Raw genomic sequence first — 10,000 nt, forward strand, 5'->3', positions numbered from 1 at the left:
TCCCGTCTGTGTGTCTGTTTACTTGTTTGATTGCTTGATTGTTCTTTTGTATTACATTCTTTTTTTTCTCTCTCTCGTTCTCTCCTTTGTCTTTGCTGGCCTGTTCGCATGTCTTGTGTTTTCTTATGGATTCGCTGTTTAAACGATGTAAGATTGTTTCTCTTTCTCTCACCTTGTCAGTCAACTCTTTATCATTCTATTTTTCGATTTTTTGAATTTGCCTTTTCTGTGTATTTGTCTGCCTGTTTTTATTCCTCTTTTTGTTTGTCACCTTAAAGTATGCCGGTTTTCTTCCTCTACCTGTCACTTATCTCTCCCTTTATACACTTGTATCTCTCTGCATCTTTCTTTCTTTCTCCCTCTCAACTTTGTCTCTCGAATTTATTCGTCTTGCCTTTAAGGGCTGGCTCCATAAACCAAGTCTTCTGTATTTGAATTTTCATAATAGAATGTAGCATTTTCCCTGAAATTCATACTTTTCCTCTGCCAGTGCTGCGCTGGACCCAAATTTCCCCGAGAAGTGATAAACCGTATGAACACCTCATACACGCCGCCAAGCTAACCCGGAAATTGTGTACATATTAGCCTGCCATCTTCAACAGAGATATTAATATGACAGCAAAGAGTGCGAGTCAGGGTGGTTTGGGAACGGCCCAGGAGAATAGGGGGAAAAGAGGAAGAAAGTGAAAAAGAGAGGTGGATAGGTAGAGACACCGATGTGAACACACACATACACACACACACACACACACACACACACATACACACACACACACACACATACACACACACACACACACACACAAACACACAGACAAACAAACAGACAGACAGACAGAGAGAGAGAGAGAGAGAGAGAGAGAGAGAGAGAGAGAGAGAGAGAGAGAGAGAGAGAGAGAGAGAGAGAGAGAGAGAGAGAGAGAGAAAGAGAGAGACATCGATAGACGAAGTTCGATGCATAGCCATAAAAATAAAACACATAGACGGGTACCAGTAAAAAATATATGGGACTTGAACTGCCTGCAGAATGATATAGAAAAATAGTGAAAAAGGAAGTAGGGACAGCAAAGTCTAGGAAAAATCTATGTTGGCGAGGGTGCGCGAAGAGGGAGAGGAGGGAGAAGGGAGGAGTGAAGTGAAGGGAGGAAAGGGAAAAGGAAGGGGAAGAAAACGTGATTTCTGCAAATGAGGAGAAACTGCAAGTCTTCAAGTAAGCAACAGTGCCAAGGGATTGTACATGTCTTTTGATGATCAGTCACTGTGTCTGTCTGTGTCTGCCACTCTGTCTGACTGCCTGGTCGGAGCGTGGAGAGTGCCAAGAGCAACTATACCTAATGGCATCCCTTTAACGCCTCCCCCTACCCCTTCCCCTCTCTCCTTTCCCCCTTACCCTATTCAACCCTCTCCCCCTACCCTTTGCTCCTCTCCCCCTACCCCCTTCCCCTCTCCTGCCCTCTCCCCCAGCCTTGCATCCGCCCCGGTGTCGCTCTTGCACCCAAGTTGATTCCACAATGTCACTGATGTTGGATCTCGCCTCATGTGGCCTCGACTCTGTTTACTCCTGTGTTCTGTTCAAACAGTGTATCGCGTTACCAGTGTGTGCGGGATCCGACGTGACTTCTTCGTGCTTGCGCGTTACGCATAAATTCAGGCGGTGACGTCGGCGTAACACTTGCGCTCAAAGGGTGGAATGACGTCACCATCTAAACGCTGAACCGCGGTGATTATCCGAGGTAAAACACCGCGTGCTGATCACTTCCCTTCCCCGACCCCCTCCTCCTCCTCCTCCTCCTTCCTCTCCCTCCCCCGCTCCAATCCCGCTAGCCAATCATAGCGCGGGGAGTAAAAGGGAGGGGATGAGAAAAGAAAGGAAAGGAAGCAATGAGAAGGAAGAGAGAGAGAGAAAGAGAGTCAAGAAAGGAGGTGGTGAGGGAAAAAGTTGGAAAATGGGGAGAAAATGAGAAGTGAAATAAGTGCAAGGCGGGAGGAAGATGGAAGGAGAGACGGAGGGAGAAAGGGAGAGAAAGAAAGAGAGAGAAAGAAAGAGAGAGGTAGAGAGAAAGAGAGGGAGAGGAAGAGAGAGAAAGAGAGAAAGAGAGAAAGAACGAGAGGGAAAGGAAGAGAGAGAGAGAGAAAGAGAGAGAGAAAAAAAGAAAGCAAGAGAAAGAGCGAGAGAAAGAGAGAGAGAGAGAGAGCGCACGCGAGTGAGAGAGAGAGAGAGAGAGAGAGAGAGAGAGAAAGAGAGAGGGAGACCGAAAGAGCAAGAGAGCGAGAGAGAGGGGGAGAGGAGTATTGAGGGAGGGGCGTGCCGGATAACCGCATCGGGGATGCCCCCCCCCCCCATCCCCTCGCTCCTCCCTCCCTCCCTTTCTCTTCATCACCTCTCAGTCGAAGCGAGGGAGGGCGTGGGAGGGAAGGAGAGAGGGGAAAGGGGAGAGGGGAGAATGGCTGGGGTTACCGAGGAGAGCTGCAGCGCCCCACCCTGCTTCCCCTCCTCGTCACAACAGAAGGCGGACACAAGGGGTTACGGATATAAGTATCTTTCTCACTCCTAGATGTCTTGAGTTATCATTGCTGACATTATCATTATCATTATTAGTATCATTGTTGCAATTATCATTATCATTATCGTCATTTCTCATTATCATAATGATCTTATTGTTATTATTACTATCATTATTAATGTTATCATCTGCATCTGTATTACGATTATCGTTATCATTATCATATATGATGCTATTATTATCATCAATGATGTCATTATCATTTTTGTTGTTATCATCATCGTAATCGTAATTAACTTCAAAATTATTAATATCATAGTTGTTATTATTATTATCATTGTTGTTATCATCATCATACCATCATTATCTATAGCATTATTTTATTATCATATTCCGTTACTTTCAAATTTATTATTATTGATATTATTATCTTCAACAGTATCATTGTCATAATAACTTTGGGAATGACCGGGCTCATCACTCCTTCCTCTTCTGTCCCGGTCATCTTCTTTTGTTCCACTTCCTCCATTCTTTCTTTCTATCTTTTCTCTTCTTATTCCTTTCATTTCTTTGCACAATCTTTCTTTTTTTCTTCTCCATCTTCCTTTCTCTTTCTCTCCTTCATCCTCCACTCGTTGTTTATCCTTCGCATTTTGTTTTTCTTCCTCTTCTCCCCCTTCTTCCTTCGCTCTTTTTCCTCCTCCTCTTAACCTCCCCTTTATTCCTCCTTTTCTCCCCTCTTTTCTTCCTCCTCCAACCACGCCCTCAGCAGGAGGCGGAAGGAGGTGGAGACATCTGCAGTGCCCCCCCCCCCCCCCCCCCCGCCTCTTCTTCCTACTCAGCAGACGCCATAGAAGGGAAAGGGGAGAGGAAGAGGGAAGCGATGGAAAGAACGGGAGAGAGAGAACGAGAGGGAGGAGGAGGAGTAGAGAGAGACACACACATAAACACACACACACACACACACACACACACAGAGAGAGACAGAGAGAGAGAAAGAGAGAGAGAGACGGGGAGAAAGAGAGAGAGACACGGGGAGAGGAGGAAGGAGTGACAGAAAGTATAAAGAAAGAAAAGGGGAAACCTGAAAGAGAGAAATCAACAGAAAGAGTGGAAGAACACGACAACAACTACCGATACAGCTTGGACCCGCCCCTTACCCCATAAAATCCCGGCAGAGCCTCGACGGGCCTGGACCTGGCACGCTGTATGTCCGATGGTAAAATATGATTATAAATGTACACAAGATAAAACATAAAACATTGACTGATGAGTTGACGAGCAAGAAAAAATGACTAATAGATAATCAAACAGCTAGATAATTAGAGAGAGAGAAAAAAACACAAAACAGATAAGCGGACACAGTGATTAGAAATGGAATTCAAACCTGGAAGGTTCTTAAAGCATTAAACACAGAACTCCTGTCACATTTAAGGAAAACTCTTCAGGAAAAGAATCTTGATAATCCTGACCATAAAATCACCTAAACACGTAAGCATCTAGGTAACATCTCTTAACCTGAGACTGGGGAGAGCAAGGCGTCTGTAGTCGTGAAAACTGGCACCGGATTTTTAGAATGGCTCTTTCTGGCACTTCTTGGAGTGCCTCGGAGTTGATATTGTATTTTTATTTCCTTCCGGCCTCCTCTTATTACTATTGTTATTAACTTCATATGCTTCTTTCCTTTTCATTCTTGTTTTTTACCTTGCGTGTGTTGGGGTATTTGATTACGCACGTATACATGTATGTTCATGCATACACTTGCGCATGTATTCGTGTGTTATTCGATATTTTACAGGAGTTGAAGAAATGAAGTTCGCTTAAGGGCCTGCGGTACATTTCTGGGCTCCAGACAGAGTGAAAATAATATGTTGTGGAGTTCATAAAAGAGCGAAATGAAGAGGGTTCCTCTTGTTACTGAGCATTGTTCCAGAAATTACTGCTACAAAAACTGATACAAAAACGCATACATGTAAGAATTTATACAACTCATGTACGTACAAAGTAGTATATATTTTCTAAAGGAAGTCAATTATAAGATCTTTTAATCTTAGCACAAAATGACAATATATGAGAATAAGGAATAAATATCTATTAATGACAAAATCCCTTCCCCACCGAGGCAGTGCAGGCCCCTTCAAGTAGCAGTGCCAAGGCAGTGCCATATTGCGTCCAAGTTGCTTAAACAGGCACCCATGTGGCACCGCCCTGGCACTGCTACTTGAAGGGGCCGGCGCCACGGTGGAGAAGGAGTTCGACCGCCGAAGACCCGCGCTGGAGGGCGTCGGGGTTCTCGCCTCAACTCCTGCTTCGTCCGTGCCGGCTTTTATTCGTTTCTTTTTCTATTTCTCTGTCAGTCTCTCTTTTGTATGTCTGTCTGATTGACTCTTTCTTCTCTCTCTCTCTTTCTCTTTCTCTCTCTCTCTTTCTCTCTCTCTCTCTCTCTCTCTCTCTCTCTCTCTCTATCTTTCTCTCTCTCTCTCACTCTCTCTCTCTCTCTCTCTCTCTCTCTCTCTCTCTCTCTCTCTCTCTCTATATATATATATATATATATATATATATATATATTTATATATTTCGGTCCCGCTCTGTCTTCATAGCAAACAAAACACTTGTTTATGTCTGCATATATATATAAATAAACGAATATACACGTAGACGGACTAACTCACTGACAGACATATAAATTGCCAAATGCAAATGCAGGGAAATACATAAACACACCATAAAAACGTATATACAGCAACAAAATATCTACAACAAAAACATCCATGTGAAACTTGCACACGAAAGGCGCCATTGTTAGCTCACTTACAGCGTGTATGCCAGACTTTTAATAATTTTCGTCTGTTATATATAACCCCAAATTTTGTATTCTTACATTTTCCAGGACGATGGACGACAAAGATAACACAAAAAAAAAATAATAATAATAATAATAGAAGTTTAGTAGAGTATATAAACTACGGAATACTAAAGAACTTCAGCGTATCTCGAGAGACATCTGTGTCTCATATATCGTAAGTTACGTTTTAACACTTCATTTTCGAAGGATATGAGTGGAAATAACTAGGACACGGCAGCGGTTAAAGAGAAAAGCGCGTGGACCACAGCCATCGAGGACGCACGTGGGTACTGTGATGGTGATGATGATAGTAACAATAATGACAAAAATAACAATGATAACAATACTACTAATAATAATATTAACAATAATAACAATGATAATAACAATAATCATAATGAAGATTATGATGATAATGATAATAATATTAATGATTATAATAATGATGATAATAGTAATAATAATGATAATAATGATGATAATAATAATAATAATAATAGCAATAATAATGATGATACTTCTACTAATATTAACAATAATTTAAATAAGGAGAATGATAATAATGATAATATCAATGGTAATCATAACAATGGTGATAATAATAATAGTAATAAAATAACAGAAATGATAATAATAACAATAATATAATGATAATAAAAATAATGTTGAAAATAACAACAATGGAGAAAGAATGAAAACAAGACTGATAATTTTTCAAATGACAACAACGAATACACAGGTCCAGCTCAACACATCATTAATAAACGAAGCCAGATTTGCAGTTATTAGAAATCAATAAACATCAAAGCGAAATTTGCACCGCAGGCAAGGCCACGGGTAAAATGACGACTTCTGTTTCTTTTACGACGAGACATATTAGATCAGCAGATAAAAGGGAAATATTCGATAATGGTCCTTAAGGACGAAGCCGGTAGATCATTCCAGCAATGCGCGGCAAAACTACGAAAATTTTATCGAAATATCTTACCATTCTTATAATTTTCTTACCGTCACTATCATACTACAGACGTGCGAAATTATCTCTGTCAGACTTCCTATATTTGAAATAAAAAACCTGATTAATTATTCCAGAGCAATTTCCATAACTTTGCTCAGTAATAGTTTACGCAATGCAAATTTCTTTTGTCACATAGCTAACATGGCGCGCTTCTGCACGAAGGTTATCGTTTTCATAACCCAGTCAGAAAATAGGCAAGTGTAAAGCATATGCCGTGTGTTTTATAAAATGAAACCATGTTTATGTTTATTTAAATCAATATCAGTTATAATTTTAATTTATATTACGACAGGTGCTAATATGCCTCGTATTAATTATCTCTTCACTCATATTTTACTGTTATTGTCATATTTGTTATTATAAGCATATTAGCATGATCACCATTTTACCATCGCTAATATCCGTATCATTATCATTATCACCATCGTCATTATTATGGTGATTATCATTAGTATTATCATTATTATTATTATTATTATTATTATTATTATCATTATTGTAATCATCATGACCATTATCATTATTATTACTATTATCTTCATTATTATTACTATTGTTATCTTCATTATTATCCTTATTATATTTACCATTACAATTATCATTATCGATGTTATTTTTATTATCAGCATCATTACTATTATTATTCATTATCATGCCGCACATCTATCACGAGCAATGATATTTCTCCCATGTGCGGATTTTTTAAAATTTAAAGATAATAAATGGCATATCTTAAAAAAACAAAAATGCTGTATCACTAATTTCACCACAAATAACCAAAATGTCATACATGTGCTACGAAATTAACCGTCACGCCCCAGCAACAAGTGTCGGGTCCTATTTTTTCTACCTGCTTTCCATGAAAATCATGTTGATTGCAAACTGCATTTCCCTTGTCCATCTCTCTCTTTCTTTCTCTTTCGGCCTCCCTCCCTCCCAATTAACTAATAATGCTTTCGTATAATCAGCCACGGAAGACTGCACATACATGTTTCCCATCACAATGCTGGATATTTATCGTTCGCGCAGGGAATTTAGCGTTCGTGTAGACGCGCCGGATCCACCCGGATGGACGAAGAAAAACCAACTAGCCTTTCCAGCTTGTTGGGCGTGAAGAGGCTATGGTGGGTGGGTTATCGGTTTGGGAGAAAAATTTCGATTAATAGGAAATAGGGTAGTGTTCGAAGGGGTTGATATTGGATAAAATAAGATGGGTATTTGTCTTTTGATCTTAAAAAGTGTGACATTATTTCTATTCAGTGCTAGGTGGATAGTGGCGATAGCATTTATTTAAGGAGTACTTGGCAACTCAGCAATGAAAGGAAAAAGGTTATTGACTGTTAATTAGTGAAATGGGTCGTCGTTCACATTGATCAAAATGTTCTTTTTGAACATATGAATATCAGTTATGCGCGAATGTATCGCATAGGCTACTGAATTATTCGAACACACACACACAAATATATATATATATATATATATATATATATATATATATATATATATATATATATATATGACCAAAACATACGCATGGCCATTTCGTTCATAAAATCTGTGACAACGAGAAACCTTAATATATATATATATATATATATATATATATATATATATATGTATATATATATATATGAAGAAACAGTAGAAAAAAAGAAAAAAAAAGAAGAAAAGAAAACCAAAAAAATAAGAGGGAGAAAAAATGTAATCAAAGGAGAATTAAGAGAAAAAAACTTGATAATTTAAAGACAAAACAGTTAGACTAAAATTCAACGGAACTTTATTATAATGTTTTTTGAAAATGGCTACGTGTTTATTTATGTGGTCTCCTGGCAACGCCCCGTGCTACCTGTCTGAGTGTAACACCCCCCCCCCTCACCCTCCTCTCTTGTACATTTCTGATGGCCGGACACGAATATAGGACTGGCTTAAAGAGACAATTATATTTATAATAGATACAATAAGAAAGCGTCAGTTGTTATTAAATGTTACAGTTAATACTGCTATGACAGTATTATGTACTATCTTTTACATGAACTTTAATCTAGAGAAAAAAAGTACAAGGTATGGAATGAATTATTGCGATGAAAATATTTTATTGGGAATACACTCAGTAAAGAACCATTGGAATATAAATTGCGTATACAAACTTCACGTTCATAGCTATACATCTCTTAAATCAATCTGAACTCCCTGTTGCTATGAAGAACTGTACTTTATCTCCGGTCAGTTGTAATATAACAATTGCAATCAAGGAAATGTAGATCTATCTTTTAAATGTCGAATCATCAAAAACGTTGCAAGATATGCGCAAGAACTAATGCGTCGAAATCTTCTCGGCAGTCATGGACAGAAACGCAATTTCAGTATTGTTCTGCTGTTCAACGGGTGTTTGTTCTCCCGCCACTAGCCAGCTGCGTGAGCGTGACGTCACTACGGTAAACATGCGTACTGCACGCTTGGCTTCGAGCCGCTCGTTAAGGTCGCTGCCATTCTTCCTCGTTCACTTTGATGTTTCTGTGTTACAGGGTTTTAAAAGTCTTTTTTCTCTTCTGTTTCTTCTTAATCGTCATTATGTGCAAAAATATTTTTTTCTCCATCTTGTCCTTTTCACTCCCTTTCTGGTTGTCATCCCATTTACCACATGCCCACGAAAATAGTACAGATAGATAGACTGATAGATAAATGTCCCTGAAATCGCTTTAACCTTTTGGCGTTACATATAACTAAGAAAATGTCACACTAACCTGTCTTAATTTTCTTATCAAACTTGTCCTTATCAGCTGTAATGAGCCTCTCAAGGCGTGTTGATAAGAGAATAAGTTATTGTTTGTGATGAGAGTAATCTTCACAGTTGTTTGGCGATCACATACGTCTTCCGAAAGAAAGGTAAAAAGAAGGATGGCAAAACAGAGAAGAAGACGCATTAGGCTCAAGATTAAGATAAAAAAAAAATTCTCATTACCGGAATAACTTTATGATTTGAAACGAATGCGATTTTTTTTTGTGTGTGAACTTCGTAAGAGTGTAAGTGACGGTTTTCGAAAGTTTCACACCGATTAGATCACTTTTCTAGACAAGAGATTAATGAATCAGAAAGAATGGTTGATTAATGCACAGACAGGCTGATAGAAGGAGATAGGACTAGACACGAGATAAAGAGAAATTAATGAACAGAGAGAGAGAGACCACGATGGAATTCAGTAAAAGAGATCGATGGGAAGAGAAAGAGACGGAGAAGTGGGAGAGAGGTGGAGAGGGAGAGTAATAAAAACGAGAAGGGGCGATGGAAATAAATTTACAGAAAGGGAGAGAGGGAGGGAGGGGAGAGATGGAGAGAGGGAGAGAGCGGGAGAGAGAGGGAGAGAGAGAGAGAGAGAGAGGGGGGGGAGACATACATACATACATACAGACAGACATATAGAGAAAAAGAGAGAGAGAGAGACAGACAGAAAGCGAGAGAGAGAGAGAGAGAGAGAGAGAGAGAGAGAAGGAGAGAGAGAGAGAGAGAGAGAGAGAGAGAGAGAGAGAGAGAGAGAGAGAGAGAAAAGCAAAGCACCCACGGACTCTTTAAAAGAAACGTTTTTGTTCTCCACATCCACGTCCCTCTCATCTTGTTACCGATAACTTCACATA

At 39.3% G+C, this 10,000-nt stretch overlaps 1 protein-coding gene across 1 annotated transcript in view; it reads right to left on the reverse strand.

The window, feature by feature from the left end:
• The window catches only part of LOC125034120 (G patch domain-containing protein 8-like), a 53,741-nt gene that overhangs the window by 32,969 nt on the left and 10,772 nt on the right, over window positions 1–10,000 (reverse strand). The window contains exons 4-7 of the mRNA XM_047625805.1: window positions 9,112–9,147; window positions 4,623–4,809; window positions 3,892–3,925; window positions 3,639–3,709 (exon numbers count right to left, since the gene is read on the reverse strand). Of these exons, the coding sequence (XP_047481761.1) occupies window positions 3,639–3,709; window positions 3,892–3,925; window positions 4,623–4,809; window positions 9,112–9,147 (328 nt within the window). The remainder of the gene's footprint in view (window positions 1–3,638; window positions 3,710–3,891; window positions 3,926–4,622; window positions 4,810–9,111; window positions 9,148–10,000) is intronic.

Source organism: Penaeus chinensis, chromosome 1 (assembly GCF_019202785.1).
Source record: "Penaeus chinensis breed Huanghai No. 1 chromosome 1, ASM1920278v2, whole genome shotgun sequence".
NCBI lineage: Eukaryota > Metazoa > Arthropoda > Malacostraca > Decapoda > Penaeidae > Penaeus > Penaeus chinensis.